Source organism: Anabrus simplex, chromosome 4, assembly GCF_040414725.1.
Source record: "Anabrus simplex isolate iqAnaSimp1 chromosome 4, ASM4041472v1, whole genome shotgun sequence".
In the NCBI taxonomy this organism is placed as follows: Eukaryota; Metazoa; Arthropoda; class Insecta; order Orthoptera; family Tettigoniidae; genus Anabrus; species Anabrus simplex.
In genome coordinates, this window is record NC_090268.1 from 340,873,217 (window position 1) to 340,895,270 (window position 22,054).

Consider the following 22,054-nt stretch of genomic DNA (forward strand, 5'->3'; position numbering starts at 1 on the left):
GTGTCCGTCAGGGTTGTGTAGTATCACCTCTTATTTACCATTAAGGTAGTTTTTAAGGAAACAGGCAATATAGTGGGATCAAGAAAATGGATTAGTTAGTAACATCAGATATGTGGATGACACTGTTGTCATAGCAGATTTACACACTCTTCAGTGCATGATAAAACTCTTAATTCAGCGTAGTGAAGAATTTGGCCTATATATTAACCCTTCTAAAACAAACATTGTGTGTTGTAACAGTCAATAAGAGCAAATATCACAATGAAAGGTCATATAGTAGAGCAAGTGTCCTCCAAATACTTTGGCACCATGCAAAACAACCAAAGGGATTCCAAACGAGAAACGAAATCCAAAATTGAGCAGGCCAGGAAACAATTCATTGCCATGAAGAAATTCTTTGTCAGGTTACATCTCAGTCTGAAACTACGAATCCGCATGGTTCGCTGCCACACATTCGCTGTTCTATATGGATGAGAAAGCTGGACCCTGGATCCAAGCACTGACGAAAGTATAGATGCCTTTGAAATTTATCTGCATCGCCGACTCTAGCGCATAACTTGGATAATGAAAATTTCAAATGTCGAGGTCCTTCGTCGGATGAAAAGGCAAAAAAGAAATGTTACTTATTATAAAACAAAGGAAAACAATACTCATGGCATGTTATAAGGGGCGAACTATATACATTATTATAGCCGATTACTAAAGGAAAGATACAAGGGAAACTGGCCGTTGGTAGACAGAAATTCATGGCTAAAGTACATTCGAAGGTGGCACAGATGAGTATCAGAAGCTTTTCATGTTGTACAGTCAAGATCAGACCTGGCTACGTGGATCGCCAACCTCCGTATGGAGACTGCGTCTTAAGTATTGGAGGAGCATTTAAACCACACATTCAAAAGCAGTACATAGAGGATTTATTCCATAAGTCTCAGATTAAGAAGCGATTCTGATCAGTTCAGGAGTGACTTTGCCTTCAGCTCTGGAGGTTCTACATCAGATTAAACTTAATTTCATTTTACTGTTATGAGTTTCCAAGAAGTGCCGAAATTTCGTCCCCACGGAAAGGAAATCGTTCCAATAAATCTGACACTTCTCTTCTGGCAATAAAGTACTTAGAAACATATCCCTGAACATAGATTCACAAAACGTGACTAAAGGAACAAGAGCATGTGTTGAGGCTTTTGGCTACCACTTCGTCATCACGTGCCGCCGATCACTCGTCGCTCGTAGCTGTCACTATCACCACTGATATGCACTTAGGGCAGTCGCCCAGGTGTCATATTCCTGATCTGTTGTTTATCTAGTCTTTTCTTAAATAATTTCAAACAATTTGGAAATTTATTGAACATCTCCCGTGGAGAATTATTCTAATACCTAACTCCTCTTCCTATAAACTAATATTTGGCCCAATACGTCCTCTTGAATTCCATTTTTAATTTCGTTTTGTGATCTTTCCTACTTTTAAAAACCACCATTCAAACTTATTCGTCTATTAATGTCATTCCATGCCAGCTCTCCACTGACAGCTCGGAACATATCACTTACACGGGCAGCTCGTCTCACATCTCCCAAGTCTTCCCAGCCCAAACTTGGGAACGCTACTCTTTTGTCGTAAATCACCTAGAACAAGCCGAGCTGCGTTCTCCAGTAAAGTATTTTATCATCGTAGCTATAGTCCTAGTGTTTTATACATGTTTAGGACGAAATTTAACAACAAATGACCACAATACATGGCAAAAATTGTAAATTAAAACTAAATTAATTTCGTTCACTCTACGTCGCACCGACACTGGTCTCATGGCGACGATGGGATCTTCTGAAACCTACTGTCCGTCCTTCCCATAAAAGCGAACATAACTTGGTAGGCATTCAATATATGAAGGGATCCACTGTCCCTTCACCGAGGCACTTTTCGCTCTTGCTTTTGGATTTTGTTTCAGTTCTTTATCGGCAACTGTATTAATATGAATAAAGATGCAGGCTGAAATGGGGTAGTATCCAGTAGTAATATCTGCCAAACTTTTAATTTTAACGTCTCGCATATGGAAGTATCTATAATTAAGAGCGTAATATTTTGCACTCCCTCTGAATTACGCCGTTATATGGTTAGCAGCATTTCAGAAGATTCTTCTCGCCACCCATTTAGCAAATATTGTTATGCTTATTGCTCATGGTAAAATGTTTCGTAAAATTTGTTGTACAATTTTATGAAAATTTGGTGGAGGCAAATTATGTTGCTCACGGTAAAATTTTATAGAATCCGTGGAAGTGGTGGAAGCATCAGGATGGCATCTATGAACTCACTTCTAAACTGAGATGTGTATGTGTTGCCATCTATCGATAAACTTTTAAACCAAGAATCAGCTGTTCAACTTACAGTGTGTGAGACTATGGCTCCAACAAACAAAGCAAACTTGCTGCTTTACCTGCAATTATATGTTGTAGGCCTACAGTGGTAAAAAGGAAGAAAAATGCCAGGAAATGCTGGACTCGGGATTGGATCAAAAGAGAAGGTAGAGGATTGCTGTCTTTGGTCGAAGATTAGTTGAGGTTAGAAGACCAGCATTCATATAGGAATTAGGCGATTGTTTTTTCTGCCTCTCTTCTTGCATTTCTGTTGTGGTAAAGTGGCGTTTTAACTTCGTACAAACAAAGATATTTCTGGTATTCGTCAGTAAAACACTAAGCTTCCTTAGTCCACCCGGATCCTGCCATTTTGATTGTTTACAATCGAGCTTCACAAACTTCTCCCGGCGTAGCGCCAGCATCATCGTGATGTCAGCTTCGCTGATTGGTTCGTTTCGTAAAATTAAGTTTACGGAATAGAACATGTCCTATTTTATGAAAAATGTTAATAGAAGTTTTACTAAACTTGAATTTGACCGTGAGCAACAAAAATTTTATAAAATTAAATTATTGTACAATAAATTTGACAGAAAATGTTACCGTGAGCAACATGCATTACGACTCCTGTTTCACTACGGTTTATTTCTTCTGCCTCGTCATCCTCTCCCTTAAACACGATTTACAGCCGCTCCAAAAAATGCGTATGGTATTTTAAGTTCCTCGCAAGAAATATGTAATCAGACTTAAATTTTAATTATCAAAATACAATTCACCTCCCCTGTAGATACAAACCCTGCCGACACCAACAAGGAACGTTACATCTATAGGTTGATTTGAGAAAAGTGTACCTGTGAGAAACTTTTACAATACCATTCACTTTTTTGAGCGACTATACATTTTGAAGAACTTTCTGCAACTAGCCTTTTTGGGAACACTTCCCACTTTGCAATGAAGAACTTACAGTATTGCTCTTATTTTCCTTTTAGGTTCCTTGAGCCAGTGTAGCCCTAATGAAACACCGAGTCTTTCGCTATCACCAAAGTTAAAGGAACTGGATGTGGTCATTACTTGGATTGGTGATCACGAGGAGTTTGCTTGACGAGGATCGGATCACCCTTACCGCAATCAAACTCACTGACCTCTGGCCTAATTGGGTGCTTTGATAAGATTGCCAACGTACAAGTTTCGCTAAGGCATTATCATTATATTCTAGTTACCTTGATTATTATCATTAATTTTGAATATCTTTTTTTTTTGCTACCTGTTTTACGTCGCACGGACACAGATAGGTCTTATGGCGACGATGGGACAGGGAAGGACTAGGAGTGGGAAGGAAGCAGCCGTGGCCTTAAGGTACAGACCCAGCATTTGCCTGGTGTGAAAATGGGAAACCACTGAAAACCATCTTCAGGGCTGCCGACAGTGGGGTTCGAACCCACTATCTCCCGGATGCAAGCTCACAGCTGCGCGCCCCTAACCGCACGGCCAACTCGCCCGGTAATCTTGAATATCAAACCACTGATTTCACAAACTAAGAAAACCACCGTTACGAAACTGCTCGTGCATAGTGACTAATATCTACACTAACCAGAGCAATGAATTTTACACACACACACACACACACACACACACACACACACACACACACACAGAACTATTTTATACTATGCTTATAACTGTGCTTTTGAAATCACCCAGGAAAACGCCACAAGACAATTTAGCGTCAAAATAGCATAATACGAAACTATAAAGCGGTGACAATACTGTCCTGCGCAAACCGCGAGAAGTGTTGATTTCAGAGTTTAAAAAATTGTAATCGCAATATTTTATTCTGGTAAGCACGGTGTGTACAAAATGCAAGCCAACAATTAGGACGAAATAGCTATAAATTACTAGTTTTTGTAGTACTGGCGGAGAAATGGTCAGGTTACTTAAGGACAAATCATTGGTGACGCCGACTATACCCATGACTTCCTGCGAGCACAGCCGATGGCATGACCCGTCACGGACCAAGAAGAAAGGTCATGGGAAGAGCATTATGTAACAAGAACTGACTTTGTCCTCAACCGCGATCAAGGTTAATGAAACCGCATTAAGTTATTGCCATTGCATGCACTGGAACGGAACGGCATACGCATTACTTCCCAGTACTATGCAGAACATCTACAGTACCAATGATTACTGCTTGAAAGCAAGAAAGATGTAGAGGATTTCAGACGATCCGATTCATTACGGACGAAAGATTCTGATAAACATTCTAGAGAACTCTCCTTAGCATTACAATACATGTTCATTCTGTATATTAAATCGTCTGTTCTAGGCTACTTGAGTACCTAAATAGCACCACCAAAGGAAACCGCAAATCTCTATGAGGTACAGTAAAGAAGCGCACTACATAAGGAATAAAGTTTCCACTGCTTTCCTCATTGAGCCGGAAAGTGCTATTGCGGCACAACTGAACTTGTGTAGAACGCTTTCTGTAACATTCAGACATTCCAGTCGTGTTCTAACTCATTACTTAGCACCATCCCATTACCTCGGCAGCTTCCATACTGTGAGAGCCATACATGGGACAGACTTCATTGGAAGCTGCATTTTACTCTGACTAGGGCTAAGAGATGGAGAAATATTGCACCACCAAGAAAGAGTCGTCTCCTCCTCTTCCTCACTCGGTCCCCGAGCTGGAAGAATTAATCAGAAGCGGTTAAAATCCTCGACCCGGTTGGGAATCGAAGCCGGGACCCTCTGAACAGATGACCATGAAGCCAAGGAGACTGATAGGCTTACATGGAGATTATGGGGATGGAAATCCGACAGCACAGCTTGGCAGGAAACCAAAGAAAGCAGCAACCTCCCAGTTTTACGTTTACGCTGTGGTCATCCGCACGAGAGCTGCACGTTTATGTGGAACTGGAACGACAGGCTATCACCAAATACAGTAGAGACAATACGCGACACTTACGGATTTAGCCTTGCTAAAAATGGGAGACAATTCGACGGTGGCGCTCCTAGTGACTTGACCTGAAAAATCGCACTAAATTCAAATATCAATGGAAATGTATATACGGAAATGGATAAATAAATTACGTCTAGAAAGAAAGTGTTATTGAGATATTAACTTCGAAGTTGCTAAAGCAATTCTGGATAAATGAATGAAGAATTATTTAAAAGGTTATTATTCAAAGACTGAAATTAGACATATAAACAAGATGTGAAATGGACTGCTGTGAAATGGCTTTATCTTTCATTTATGCATTACTTTTTTAGCTTTAGCATTCCTGCCTGAACTCTTAAGGTTGGATTTGTCTTTTTTCTCATTTAAAAACATTGTATCAGCAAATTAAGACACTTGTCAATAAAAATATCGGCACATTCCTTACACATATGATGCAATGAATTTACATTTAATAGCTGGACAATTTTCCTCTTCACATGAAGCCTACTAACAGAAAGAAAATCTATAAAATCTCGGCCTATACCGAAGTCCTCAGAGAGATAAGAGAAGAACGGAGTCTGAGAGTCTGATAACCGAAATTGAAAAACGGAAAATAAAATTTATTAGTCACATTCTGCGGCATGATGAGTTCCTTTGTAATATCATTGAAGGAAAAAGAGGAAGAGGACGACCCAGAGTGTCTTACTTCAAGCACCTGCTTCTGAAGATGGAGTGCAAGACCTACGCTGAGTTGAAGAGACTGGCTCAAGATAGACAACTGTGGCTGCAGCGACAAGGCTTAGCCTTTAGAATATGATGATGATGATAATGCTCTTGTTGGGCTAGTCGAAGTGTCTTTGGCAAAATGTGAAACGCGCACCATACGAGGCGTTGCCGAAATTTGACGCACCACAAACCATGCATTTCCGGGCATGGGTTCCCTCTTGAAAAACTTGGAGTTTGCAGTCTCGCACAACATACTAAGCGTTGTTTGTCGTTTTTTTTGTTTTTTTTATCATCCTGTATATGTTGAAAATCTGAACGTGATACCTCCAGTACTTCCTGAGCTGAGTGCACCAACGTTTTGATAATCACATACTATGAAAAGCGAGGTTCAAGTTAAGGCATAAAAACATAAAATTTGCTGGACAGAATCCTTTTGTTTGGTTTCTGCGAGTGTTTGACAGTACAATCAAAAGGAAGAATGAAACTCCCATATGAGATACTTGTACAACCTAGACAAGTTTCCAGAGTTACAAAGCTAACACACTGCAAGAATGAAATAAGGCGAAACGCTGCATACTAAAAAACTATTGCACTTTTAATGTATTCTTTGGAATACAACTTGGGAATATAATTCGTAACATAAGACATGCAAAACGCCATATTTCGATTATTTTGTGCTAGACTGCGGACTTGGTCCCTTTAATGTTACGATATGCACGAACATAGTGTCATCGTCATCAGTATACTCCTAATTCCATCCCGTGTCTGGAGGAATCGGGCGGCGAGGTCTGACGTCACGGTCCGTTTCAGTCCATTGCCAGCAGCGCTGGATGGCTCATTATTAACAACGCGTGCTGGAGGCCCGCAGCTGAATTACGCGCCAATCTTCACACGCTAACTGGAGTTCCACTTCTTAGAAACCTGGAGGAAGTTAAGCCATCTTGAAATGTCACATGCGAGGGTCACAACTCTAGCTGCGAATCCATCAGCCTATCAAGGAGAACGACACAGGATAAATAGACTGCATGACGCTGAATAGTTGTTGGCCGGTTTTTTTTTCCTAGTGGAGTAATGTCGCCGTCGTGGACTTCACTAAGGAACAGCACCAGCATTTGTCTGGTGTGAAAATGGGAAACTTCGGAAAACCATTCACAAGGCTGCCGACGGTGGGATTCGAACCAACCATCTCCCGAATGCAACAATGATTTGCAGAGAAGCTTCTTCAAATTCATTTCCAAGACACCACTTGGCTTCTAATAAATTATAGGCGCGAAAACCAGAACGACTATCGAGTCCCCCCCACACCTCGAAAGTTATCACAAGTGTGCTAATGCACGTAGGACGATATCGCATTAAGCCCTTCCAGCGGGGCTCACTTAAAGTGTAACATTATCTGTTCCATCCGCCCCTCGCTCATTAACCTTCACTGCTACCTCCAGGTCAACTTTCGCAGAACACGAAGCTACGAGCTCCCTTGCTACACTACCCTTGCGATGAAGTACAATTACCAGAAAATTACAGAGGTATTACACAGGGTGACAGATACAGGGGAGAAATACCAATTTAGAAGACAGTATTTTTGTTATACTTTTCTTAGGCAACGATGAGATAGGAGAGGACTAGACTGGGAAAGAAGCGACCGTGGGCTTGTTTAAGGAACGCCCCCAACATTTGCCTGGTGTAAAAATGAGAAACTACACGCAAGGCCACCTTAAGGTCTGTGGGAAGTGTGGTTCGAACCCACCATCTCTCTAATAGCAACACGGCTCGAACCGAGCAGCCTACAATACTATTATGGCACTCAAGAAGCCTACAAGGGAAGAAACTAACCAGTATTGCCTGGATCCATTTCTGGTGACAGTGTTTACAGTGCACTGTGCTCTTGGTATTGGCTCTCAGTTTTGTTGCTTTTACACTGTATAATCTAATCAATGGCATCTTTGGCTTTGACAATATGAAAGTCACAGTATGAGTAATAACCTAATAACATTCCAGAACAGCCAGTCTCTCTGCATGCAGAGAAACTTTCGTTCGAAAATCTGTTTGGTGTGTACATTTCAGTGGGGTTGGCAGACTGATGTGTAACAGCATCTTCTGGCTCTGCGAGCAAAGGTCGTGCATTTCCCTAGTAGAATATACTTAAGAACACGGAACCCTAGCTAAGAAATCCGAGTATGGAACTAAGAGGCCATTTCAAGTACCCAAAACTTCCTGAAGGGTCGGAACTTTTCCTGTTTTCCTCTAATTACGGTTACGAGATGGTAATCCAGATCTACTTCCTCTAAAAGCAATAGTAAAAAATACCACCACCACCACCACCCATCACTGATTAACACCAATGCACCGTTTCTATTTATCTGCTTTACATACCTGCCAACTTTACAAAACCAAAAATCAGATTTTGATATGAAAATCAGGAAAAATCAGGAGAAATCAGGAGATACATTATTGGTCAAAACTGCTTATTCTACGTCTAGCACAGTACAGCACTATTATATATTTATAACACTTATTGTCTCAAAGCCCGACTGTTGCCATACGAAGCTACAATGCTAAAAATTACACATCTCTATTCCCTCACAGGAAGTATGTGAGTGAGATGATCGGTCTCTGATAATATTTCCCAAAATAGCATGAATTCATGCTCCACACGTGTGAATCAGTCATGCACTTAGATGCCATTACTTAGCAAATGCATAGATTAATATATTATTGCATCAAGCTTCCGTGCGATTATGCGAAGCGCAATACTATCTGTATCAAATAACTAGCTGATGTACTCGTGCTTTGCTACGGAATTCTCAGAAAGACTGTCCTTACAGTTTTCCCAACTGAAGTGTCAACGTAGGTCATTACAATGACGTCAGTACCAATGTTGCGATTAAAAGCAACGCTGTCATATGAAATATTCGAAAAAATGAAAAACAGCACATTTTCTTACTTTTAACCAAAAAAACACGGTGTCGATCTAACAGTTCAAAGTTCCAGAGCTAGAATGACCAGGACGCAGACAGCCGTGAACACTCCTTTAAGTGTGCACACTGCTCATTCCAATCACTACCCCAGAGTAGGGATTGAATAGCTGGAATACTATGCTGATCCAGTGTGTTACGTACCAGTAGTATCAGAAAATTTATGAACCAGAGGAATAGCATGCTAAAGAAGAGCGACATCTAACTTCCCTGTTACTTTCCGCCAATATTCAGGCAGGCTGTTATACTCAATAACAGTACGCAGCAGTAATCCCATCCATCAGAGATAAATGGCAGAAGAATACACAAAGCACATTACATCAAACAATGGCCAATGTAATGTTATTGTTGATCAATTTTATGAGCTTTCTATACTGCAGGCCTTCACATTTAGTTTTCTTCTGACTCTGTGATATTAGAGCATCTAATGTAAAGAGAGTCCTCCTTTCTTTCATGACTCCCTCTTGTGTTATTATTCCAGCGATCGTTCCTTCATGACCTTTTTCTCATTCATATAATCATCTTCACAATTTAATTTCATTTTAGTCAGTACACTAAAACTGAATAAGACATAAATAATCGGAAATTGTATTCTCTATTACTTAGTTACGTAGTAATTTTCGATAGACTAAGATAGGTAATCAAAAATTAAATTTCTGGCACCTTCCCCTAACTACCATTTCGAACAGGGTGAATAAAATTATGTATAGCATAGACTGTAGTTCCTTATTCCCCGACATAACATACCCCTTTTTCATTAAATTCTGTTCTCCCATTTTCTCGTACCTCGGCGCTTACATGGGCTTAGCAACAAAAACCCAAATTCATTAATCTCCCTTATCATAGCCGGTACGGTAAAAATGTATAAGACATAAACGATACGAAATTTAATAATATATAACTTTAGTTATATAGTATTTATCAACAGGGCCAATAAAAAAAAATATAAATATTTGAGAATTACATCTTAGGCCTTCCCCTAAACTACCATTTCACTTGGCGTGAATAAAATTATTTATGGCCTAGATTGTAGCAACCTATTCCCCGACTTTATATACCGATTTTCATTAAATTCCCTTCGGCCGTTTTCTCGTGATGGGCGTACATATGTACGTACGTACATACATACATACATATATGCATACAGACAGAAATTACGGAAAATTAAAACTTGCATTTCCCCTTGTTACTGCGGTCACGGCTGGTACGGAGATATTCTTTTTTAATTCTGAGCAATGTGCAGACAAAACTCTCTATTTATATTGAGATAAAATTAGTCAGAATTTTCTCCAAATGGCTCCTAAAATCTCTAGAAAAGTCACTAGTCGTTATCATTGAAATTCTGTCACTAAATTACTAAAAAAGACTCCGTATATAACGACTAGTCTCTAGAATCGTCTAGACTGATGTGAACGAACACGAAAATAGCACGCGAGAACGAGAGATTGACAATCGATATACGCGTCGCGATATACAGGTTTCAATAAACATCGCACATTCGCGCACATTTCGCGCATTAATAAACGTCGATATTTCGTTTGAAAGCGGCCAATGAGTGAAGGACTTCCGGCCACTGGCGTAAAAAAAAGCTGAAACAGCGGGATTTGAAAACAAATGTCTGAAGTTCACCAAAAAATAAGCTAAAATCGGGAGAAATAATAGAATAATCGGGAGGCGGGAAAAACTGTCGAAAATCGGGAGTCTCCCGCTTAAATCGGGAAAGTTGGCAGGTATGTGCTTATCTTACCATTCACAAAGTAAACAAAAACAAAGAGTCAGACCAATATTGATCTCCGTGTTTAAAAACTAGGTGCAAAGAATTATATCTTACTTTTCCTCTTCAAACAGTATATGAAAGGACTATTCCTAAATTAATCTCAGAAATGACAAGGGCAGAGTACTCCGTATTATGTTTACAATTTCTTTTTCGGACGGAAATTATGTTCAGTAAGCAGATTATCAGCAAGCTCTGCACTGGCTTACTTGCTAGAACCGCCCTCTAATAACACTACTGTAACTCCCGCAGTGAGTGTGTCAAGACGCTTTTTGCACCTCAATAAGTTCTAATGAACACTAATTGTTCAAATGAAGAGTATAACCGCTTTGTTCATTAAAATACAACACAAGACAACTGTGCGAGGTGTAAATGAATCTTCTAACAAAACATACAAATACAGCGGTGTAGTTACTGTATTACAGCTCCAGGAACAAAGTTCTCGGTGTTCTACCCGTAAGCACAGCGGACGAATAATTCAAGAGAAAGAACAAGGAGGTGGAAAATTTATTCACACGGCACCCTTACTTCCAAGTACCGTACACAACATATACGAGTATTTGTTTACTCTTTTCTGATGTGGTCTCTCTTTCGCTTCCATTAACTTGATACTGTATCAATCTTCGCAACCAGGCCACCGAAATCTGATTAATTTGGCTCGTGGACTAACTACCAGGGTAAGCAACAAATCGTGGACAGATATTTTGCAGAAGATAGCGACTTCACAAGACTGAAGAACAAAAGTCCAAGCAATTAAAAGCATAAGACATATCAAGGAAACACACGCTTTTTTATATAGCCTACAACATTACATTAGAAAGACGAATGACCAGCTATACTTAGGTTTAACTACAGAAGACTAGAATAAAATCAAACAATTTCGGAAAGTCAGTTTTTCCTCTCCCCTTCGAACCTTGTTTCCTTTGTACTATTCTTAACTAAGTAACTGAACGGCTATTTTAAATTACATTGCAGATCTGCGTTTAACCTGACTGAACACAATTGGGCGGGACAAGAGCGTCCTCTGAAGATGCCTTTTCAGCAATGATCAAATTAAAAAATTTGAAGTCAGGTAATGGATAAGTAGATGCTGTGTTAGATACTATTTTATCACTCTAAGAATAACAAAGGGAAAGTTGTATTAGCACGCTCAACACTCCTACCACGTCGACTGAAGTGAATTATTTTAAATTCACCCAAACCCCCGCCCAAGATTCTGTATTAATTAACTGGAGATAGGTCTAGGAAGGAAGCGGCATTTACCTGTAACATCTGTTTAGTACAACCACAATATCACGATGGACTGTCAGAAGGGCTGCGGTTATCAACAGAAGGGCCAGTATCAGGAGGATATTCGTAACAAAATGAAGGGGAATTAACGAATAAAGGCTGTATTCGTGCATATAAATCTGTGTAAATGACTAACATTGACGTGGAAGGAAGAGCTAAATTGTCTTCGAGGACTGACTCGTAGAAGTAACAGAAGCAGGGGAAGACTAAACAGACCTAGATTTGTGATGGTGGTGGTTATTTTAAGGGGAAGTACACCATATATTCGATTCATTCCCTTAATATTAATCAGAAGGGAAGAGATCGGACCTTTTCGATAATAAAGACACCGTCACCGTAAGACCTGTTTTTTCTACTTGTTTAATGTCGCACTGAAAGATCGAAGAAGGTTTTCGGTGACGGAAGGATGGGAAGGTAGCGGCCGTGGCCTTAAGGTACAGTCGCAGCATTTGCCTGGTGTGAAAATGGGGAAACAACGGAAAAGCATCTTCAGACTGCGGACGTTGGGATTCTAACCCATTATCTCCCGAATGCAAGCTCGCAGATGCGCGCCCCACAGCAGCACGGTAGACCTATTTGTGTCGATGCGACGAAAAAATATTACAGAACGCATACCTTTCTACAGAAGTGAGCAGTGAAGGGCCAGTTAACACAAGTTCTTATACTTTTCAAACACATGAATTTAAAGCACAATCAAGATATCCTGGCATTTCAAAAACGAATCAATAAGTAGAAAAATCTTGCTCTCCACTTGCGAGGCGCTGAATTTATAGAGGGAGATAACTCAGACCTTTACGTAAGTACATTGAACTTGACTTTTCTTATCTCCTGCACTATTAAACATTGCGCACATGAAAAACATTGCGACTGTTTGTGGGCGGCAAATTATTATGCACGCTGAGGCAGCTCTCGTCCACACGGCTAGCAATCCCAGGAGGAGATGAAGGGAATGGAGAACTGGCTGCTTCAAATGTCAGTGCTCAATGACATTTATTTACATGCTGACAACATCGTTAGGAATCTTGCCGAAAATGCCGCTACAGCTCATATCACCCACCCATAAACATATATTCTGACGAGAGTGGGAACAAAATTTTAGTATTTAAAGAGCAAATTCTGCTTTTCTTTCTATTGTGTGTGTGTCTCTCAGGATTGCAGAAGGTGAGAAATAGTAGAAATTCCATACCGTAACACTAAAAATTTTCAATGATAGGATTTTTTTAACGTAGCACTACACAGCTAGGTCATACGGCGACGAAGGGATAGGAAAGGCATATGAGTGGGGAAGAAGCCGCCGTGGCCTTAATTAGGGTACAGTCCCAGCATTTGTCTGGTATGATAGGAAAACGAAGATGTGCGTTAAAGCTAACAAAAAAATACCCAGCAAAATTAACCAAATGCTAGAACCCGGATTTCACTACGCTGACCAACCAAAGAGCTGGGCAAAAAAAGAGTATCTCTCTCTCTCTCTCTCTCTCTCTCTCTCTCTCTCTCTCTCTCGTGTGTGTGTGTGTGTGTGTGTGTGTGTGTGTGTGTGTGTGTGTGTGTGTGTGTGTGTGTGCGTGTGTGTGTACGCGCGCGCAAGCACATTTATTGGATGAATAAAGGTTTCACGTTTTGTGTTTGACATCAGCCAAATAATTGACAAATTTTAATATTAGCAGAAAATGGTCGAAAGTTCTAAAAAAGTACAGCATTTATTTCAAACAATTTTCCTCTGTTTAGCCATCGTTTTGACTAACATAATCGATAAAGACTTTCGTGACAGTCAAGTGGGCCTACATGGTCTTCACGTGGCTACGTAGACTAGCAATGCCATGGACAAGAACAGGATTGTGTCCTGGTTTATTAGCACACCCACTTGCTGGCTATGTATAGCAAACAATCTCTTAGGGAGCCGTTAAATTAGTATTGATGGAGTTTAGTGCATACACCTCGCACATGCCCTTACTGAAATAGACGTGAATAATAGATAGCGGCGAACTTTGGCGGTGAGTGCTGAAGATAAGGCCGAAGCAGCCACGTGTAAGCAAGAACAGAATACACTATTAAAGAAGCGCCTTTAAACAAACTCGTTTCATGAAATATTCAAGACGGTTACAAGCAAGATCATCTTTTGCTGCGTGTCAGAACGAAAGGAGAATGAAATTTGGCAGGTGACCGAGACCTACGGCTTGTCCAGTCAAACTTATCGTTAATTTGCCACTTCAGAAGCTGCCAATAAGTCATAAAGTGGTGGTAGTGGTTATTATTTTAAGAGGAAGTAGAACTGTGCAACCATCCTCTGCGTCATATACAGCAGTGGTTTTCAAAGTGTGGTACGCGGCTTCGTCTCAAGGGGTACGTAAATTCATCCTAATTCCTAACGGTTTTTGAGCCGGCCCCGTGGTGTAGGGGTAACGTGCCTGCCTCTTAACCGGAGGTCCCGGGATCGATTCCCGGCCAGGTCAGACATTTTTACCTGGACCTGAGGGCTGGTTCGAGGTCCACTCAGCCTACGTGATTAGAACTGAGGAGCTATCTGACGGTGAGATAGAGGCCCCAGTCTAGAAAGCCAAGAATAACGGCCGAGAGGATTCGTCGTGCTCACCACACGACACCTCGTAAACTGCAGGCCTTCGGGATGAGCAGCGGTCGCCTGGTAGGCCAAGGCCCTTCAAGGGCTGTAGTGCCATGAGGTTTGGTTCCTAACGGTTTTTGGTAAGCGGTTCAGAAAGTTGAGCCAAATCGTTTTCAATAACATTTTGTTTTGATGAAGTGTTTTGTATACCGCTACACAGAGTCCTCTTTCACAACCATTAACTGACTAGGTATGTAAAATTACTTACTTATGCTGCAATGCTCTTTTTAAAGTATTTTGTTTCGAAATCAACTCATTCACTTCAGTTTTATTCAATAATTCTTGCTTAAATAATACTCTTATAAAATATACTGTTGCTAGGTAATGAAAACTCATGAGATAACCGCGTTTCTCCATCTGCCTTGTGAAGGCTTGACGCGTTACCTGAGAAGGGGGCAGAAGACTCCAATGGTCGAATTAAACACTGTAAATGGAAGGAACAGTTCTTCGGCCATTCCTCACCGCTTAGTTTTGGACTGCTTCTGTAAAGTTTACTCCGAAAGAGTTCCAAGGTTTCCTTTGCCTAGCGACGATATATACAATACCGTAGACTACATTACTGTTATTAATGAGGAACGGGCTGCCTGCTGTCAGTTCTTGATGGGTACAGTGCTTTTGCATCCATCTCTTGGCACAGGCCAGAGCAAAGTGTAGCTTCCACCGAAGTCCCAGTCTCACCCATGGCTGTGACAATATGGAAGCTGTTGGGGTGTGGGTGGTGCTGAGTAATGACATTCAGAGCACAAGGTATTCTGTCTGACATGGCCCTAAACATGCCTAAAATTAGGTTCCAAATGTTCAGTCACCAGAGAAACTAAACAGCACCATCTGCCCCAGAACTGATAATTAAACGCTATTTTTAGTACGTTTGAGATCCGCTCATCTCCAAGCGAAGTAAATAGATAAATTAGTGGCGAAATTGAGTACGCTTCACTGCTATTATTGAAGTCTTATCACAAAGGATCATGAGAAAAAGTTCTAGATATCTCCTGTAGGCCTACCGCCGAGTTTACGACTGATATTTCAGAAAACAAACTTTTTGTAAACAAATTTTGTTCAACGCCAAATTTGATAGGATGAAGTTTATGGGACAACCTAGACACGGAGCAATTCGCCATGTTTTAACGGCTGTCGCAGGAAATATTGTCTCTCTGTTTGAAACAAACCTCTGCGGCTGCGTTCGGAGAAAATGAACGTTTAATTTGCAGCGCTGTCTCATACAAAACATGCTTGTCGGCTCCCGATAAATTGCTCATAGTCGAGGTTCTCTTTATTACAACCAAAGACAACGTTCCAGGAAAGTTCGGCAAAACAATTTGTTGATTAAATGAACGAAGAAAACTTGGAACTGGAATAACTCGCATGTGATTTTTTGAAACTTACAGAAATGCAAGCCTAAAATCTTCGCTATAGAATGAATTATAGTGGAAAGAAAGGATGAACATCGTTATAAGTTGTTACATGATTCGTATAAAGGCGACTACAAAATAGAAGATAGGACCTTAGCACCGATTATGGTAGTAGTGGTGGCGTTAAGGGGAAGTATAACTAGATAAACATATCCTCTCAACCCTAATGAGGAAAAGGGAAGAGGTCTGAATCTTCGAAAAATGAATGCAAGTGCAAAAGAAAAACAAGTGCCATGAAGGACGTGAAAATATATCTAGCCTGGCAAACCTAATACCATTGGAGTTGGTAGAGAACGGGAGTTGACCAAGGAAGGTCAGATAGGAAGGATAATTGTGAGAAACTCTGCACAAGTGGAAGTAATTTGTGACTTAACTCACGGCTCCATACTCTCAAGATGGAAAAATCTTATAGGAGAGTATCGACGATCCAGGGATAGAACCGCAAATTAAGAAGCTCATTATCCAATTCCAGGAAGAATTTGATGATATCAAGTTGAAAATTGGTTAACGTTCAGCACTATATACAGTATATATGTTACTGGCTTCACGTCCCACTACTTTTACGGTTTTCCTCGACGCCGAGTTACCGGAATTTAGTCGTGCAGAAGTTCTTTTACGTGCCAGTAAATCTACCGACACGAGGCACACTAGGGTTTAGACCACGGTGTAGATCATTAACAATTGCTAACGAATGCAAGCCATCTCTCTGAAACATTGAGAGGTGACAAAAAGGAAGCTTGTATAGTTTTACACGACTGTTCATGTTGTAATAATATCCACGGCATCTCTACTTTTACATGAAATTCTGACAACATTTATGGAACTTTTTAATTTTTTTAAATGTGCCGTATGCAGAACCGAAATTCAAAGAACAGGCACCTAGTGAGAAAGATGGTGACAACATGAAATGTTAGTGCATTAACGAGTACATGTCGTTGCGTACTGAAATCAGCTTTCCTTGGTCCAACGTTAAGTCTCATATATGTCGTAAGGAAACGCCGTGGGAACAGTCCGAAGAACACATGCTTACGACAAGCAATGAAATGCTTTCACCATTTTATTTTTATTAATGCACGAGCACTTGCACGCCATACGCTCCAGCAGTCTGAGTGTTGATACTGTTACACACACGACAAAAACTGTAGCACGACTACTAACATCTCTCTCGCTCCACGAGAAGTGAACTTTCCTTGCACTATTAAACAAGTTTCATCTTACGTGATAAGTTTGTAACTATTTTTGCCTTGTAATAGGGGTACTAGAGTTTATCAGCCCCGTGTCCATTTATTTGTACACGATGGTGTGTACCGATCTCAGTGGCACGGACTGTTACAGTTGTCCTCTCTTATCTCTCCAACTGAAAATTTAGCTTTTATTTCATCTCACGACCGGATGCTTTTGCCGACGCCAACCCCCTTTTAGAGGGATGTATTCACCACTGCAAGTTTCTGTGTTGGTTAGTAAAATGGCGTACGGTCTACGAATTTACGCCAATAGGTGACCTGCGTGTCTGCAAGGTTGGGCCCTTACATTTTATGAATTTGGATGACACACACACACCTAGCCAGATGAATGGACTTCTGAAGGTTAAAATCCGGAGACTAACGTTGACTAATAATGTCCTGTTTTGTATACGAACGAAGATGTATATTAAGACAAACATACACCTAGCCCCGAGTTAGAAAATCAGACTGGTAAAAAATCCCCGGTCCGCTCGGTAATTGAACTCTATGCGCTCTAAACCGAAGGCCACCAAGCCGACCATTCAGTGAAGAAGCCAGACAACTGAAAGGTTATTAAAGAAATATGCTTGTTATATTAATGAAATTTTGCATCGTTGTCATCGGGAGTCTATAATTAATGTCATATTAGTCTCTTTTTACACTAAACAGGAATTAAAAATCGGCCAACAAAAACGAGAGAGAGAGAGAGAGAGAGAGAGAGAGAGAGAGAGAGACACTGATCCCTAGATAACATCCACAGTGAAACTAATTCCCTGGTATTTCTTCCATGACGAATATTGAAATCTCAAATATCGCAAAGAACTACAGACAGATAGATGAGCAAAGCTCCCTCGACTTTATCTGTATCAGGAAATAAGAAAAACTTACACAGCCGTAATGTACATTCACCTTTGCAAGTCACGTAATGAAAAAGAAACAAGAAAGGATGAAGATACGGTTGCCTAATCCAGTGGTAGTCAGCACAATGCACTGTCGTGCAAGTTCGTAATGACCACGACACTGTCACGAAACGTGTCTGCACCGAAGGCCGACTGAGTAGAGCAGAACACAGCAATGGTAGTCAAATCCAATGAACGAGGCTATAGACAATATTTTATATTTACAGTATGTCACCTGCAGGCTTGAAAGCCTCCTTACCGCAGCGATTCTAAGATGTAGACGAGAACAGAAATGAATAAGTATGGCCTAGGAAGAATATTCAAGTACGAGATGAATGAATGTATCAATGAATGGAGTTCATGAGAACATCGCCCTTCACCCTAAATTGTGACGCGAACTGTGAAGTAACTCTTAAATGAGCATGTCGCTCTTCCTACGACTGTTGACATCACTAATTGCTAACTACATAACACATGTTTAAGTAGAATTAAGGTCATTTACAGAGAAAGAGCTCACTAAGTACGTGACCTGTGCTGCAGTTAAAAGTGTACATCAACCACTAAGTAGGAATTAAATGGTTTAAATGCATATCGGACTGATAAGTGCGTCTCTTCACACACGGTAATAATGTTACATGTTGTAAAGTTTCCACAATGTGTAGAGTTATTCAGTTCTTCCGGGTTGAACCGTGTTTTCTGTATATTTCGTGCAGTCTGCCAACGCTTCGAATACATGAACGCCTGGGAGAGATTACCTCTGATCGAGTAGGGGTATTTCAGTCGCCTTGACAAAGAATATCGCAATGCATTCGAAACGTCAGGAAACTAAACAACACGGTTCTACCCGGAAGAACTAAATCTAAACAATAATAATAATAATAATAATAATAATAATAATAATAATAATAATAATAATTACGTACCACTAACTATGTTTTTCGAAGACTGCGAGGAGCCAGAATTTGCAAACAGGAAGTTTTTTACGTGCCAGTATCTCTACAGACGAGACATATCCGAGCACTTTCAAATGCCACTGGCCTGAGCCGGGATTGAAAAAACCAAGGAAAAAAGGGGGGAGATCATACGGCAGTGTTCTACTGTCTAAGTACTCAGCACGATCTTTACGCAAGAAAGGCTTACGATATTCTGATAAAGCTAATAATCCACAAGATAAGCTTCGAAGGTGGGATACATTATACACATTCAAATTTAACCTTGTCGTAAGGAAGTATTTATCAGCATAACAGGTAAAGTGTTCACGGACAATTCTGGAAAGGCGGATGAAAACCAGTGTGGTTTCAGACCACATCTGGACCAGATTATCAGTGTAAGCTTACAGAAAATTTTGACGAAAGGAATAAGCGTTTACCAATATTCCGCAGATCTAGAAACTACATGTGACAGTGCCAAGAGAAAAGATGTTAGCCATACTGAGGACTATAACAAAAGTTATTTTACAAGTTGCTTTACGTCGCACCGACACAGTTAGGTCTTGTGGCGACGATGGGATAGGAAGAGGGTAGGAGTGGGAAGGCAGCCCCCAGCACTTGCCTGGTCAGGGCTGCCGACAGTAGGGTTCGAACCCCATATCCCCCGAATACAGCAAGAATAAAAGAACAAAGTTGACAATCGTTCCGCACTCTTTTTCCAATTCATTCCATAGTTTGATGATGCTAGTTGTTTAAAACTGGCTAACATGTAGGTCATTGGCCCCTGATACGAGGTGAGACGAAATGGATCGAACGTTATAATTAACCCACCGACTAGGATTAGAAAAAATTATGGGGAAATTATTATGAATTCAAAATAATCAGTGTATCTAATTTCCTCTAAAATCAAGACTAAAATGTAATAAAATTGAATAAGGCACTGACATAGAAGTAAAATAATATATTTAATTAAAATTAAAATACACAGATTAACTCATTGGCAATAGAATAAAATAGTTAACGATAAAAATTAAAAACAAATAGAAACTTTAACAACACTATAAAAGAGGCCACTATCCCTCATAAGACAGAACGAGGTCTACTGGCCCTCGCCATTTCGTCACTCCTTTGACATCTTACGAACCTCTGCATGCCGCTGGTTCAAAATCGCATTGCGTTCTAAGACAGGTTCAGATAGCAGGTGCAAGTGAACAAGTGATCACTGAAAATGTGTATAGAGTGTGAAGAGAGGAAAAGTGGGAGAGCGGGTGACCTTGAAAGAACCAATCACAGTCCAAGTTACAGGATAGCCGGCGATGTGCCAGGCTCGAAAATCAAACGTGTTTGAGACCATGGATGTGGCGAGGATAGCAGCCATAGGCCGGCCTCTCGGGTAAAAGCATCGATTGAGATCCATTGGTTTGTTTCATCATCGAGGGTACTTCCTTCCAGCCTGTCAAAATTATCTTAAATTCGAAACAGAGCCAGGAAACTACCCTAATCTATATTGACGGGAAGTTATTAAGGTTGGCCTAACTCCTTGGTCGTTTCGGTGGAAGTCTCGGCCATGTGAAAACACAAAATAACCTACTGCAATACTTGCAAAGAAACTTAGGTGCAGTAACTTACCTGGCTTGACGGTTGTATGGCGGCGCGTGGTCGGACACAGGGCTCGGTGTGGTCATCGTGATGCTGCCAGGAGCATCCAGGTCGTCGGTAATGTCGGACGGCTCGGGCGAGCTCACTACAAGAGGCTTCTCGGACTCGAAGAAGGTAACCCGCACCCTCTTACTAGGCTCGGACCTGCGAACAGAAAAATACATTAAATAGATGTTCAACATGAATGCATTTGTGCAAAACATACAGTAATTGGTCAACTACAGTAGAGACTCGAAATAGTCTGCAGTAATCTATAGTAGTACGAAGAATACAGTAGCCCATTGCTGGATCTGGATTAACACTGTACTTGTATTATACCCTATTCTGTCAGATGTGTCCTTTATAGAAGTTTACCGTGTACCGTGCTGTAAATTAGGTCTATGTTTTATAAAACAATACCTAGGAGAATAGTGGACTCTTATGGAGGGTAAGATTAGTAAGCTGACGATGGTTAGACCCCAAGACTAAGTTGTACCGAGTAAAAGATAAGACGAATGGAGCGACGGCACAGAGCGAGATCTAGAGGATTGTGGAGGAGATTAGTCAATCACAAGCTTGCGAGCTTAACGGTCTATAACTATGTACGTATGTAGGCCCTAACAGTCATTGATTTGCTTTCTTAAGACTAATCAGTTGCCATCAAACATTTCCAGATTATTGTCGCTTCTTTCATTGAAATATAATCCTGCGTCTGGTTGACAATTAGAATATTTGTATTTCTAGGTCTTCCTCGCTTCATTCAGTGAAGCCTTCTGCCACAGTTCTCAAATTGGAATGACGCATTGCGTGACCCCCCTACCTCCAAATTAATGAAAACTTATGGATGGTGCGAAGGTCTGATATCAGTTTGTTCACAGTATATAAGACAATTCAGGCGACAGACGAACAAAATCTTCATCGCAAATCTTATTGTAATTCAGTCATTAACACAAACCCTCCATATTTCCATGGCAACATTAACTGAAAACACGTCCACGAGGTCAGTGTAACGAACCATCAATCAAATACCAGGGGGGCCGGGCAATGAAATGCTACTGTTCTTGTGAACGATGTCGTTCAATCACAGCCCCTGTGATCACTGTGTGTGACAGCAGAGCACTGCGACATCTGATGAGACCCAAGGAACAAATTTGATCGCTTCTGTCAGCTGGGAATTATTGCCAAGCAAAATCCTACCGCAGGGGAACAGGAGTTTGACCTCGATTCAAGTTGTCGAAGGCAATTTGGACTTCAATTAAGGGATGGTGCATACAATTCAAACAGCAATGGTTT

The 22,054-nt window shown here is 40.7% G+C and overlaps 1 protein-coding gene across 1 annotated transcript in view; it reads right to left on the reverse strand.

Moving 5' to 3' along the window:
• Nucleotides 1-22,054, reverse strand: part of LOC136871972 (mucin-2) — a 1,123,532-nt gene that overhangs the window by 125,881 nt on the left and 975,597 nt on the right. Inside the window, exon 3 of the mRNA XM_068227280.1 lies at nt 20,753-20,926. Coding sequence (XP_068083381.1) covers nt 20,753-20,926 — 174 coding nt within the window. The remainder of the gene's footprint in view (nt 1-20,752; nt 20,927-22,054) is intronic.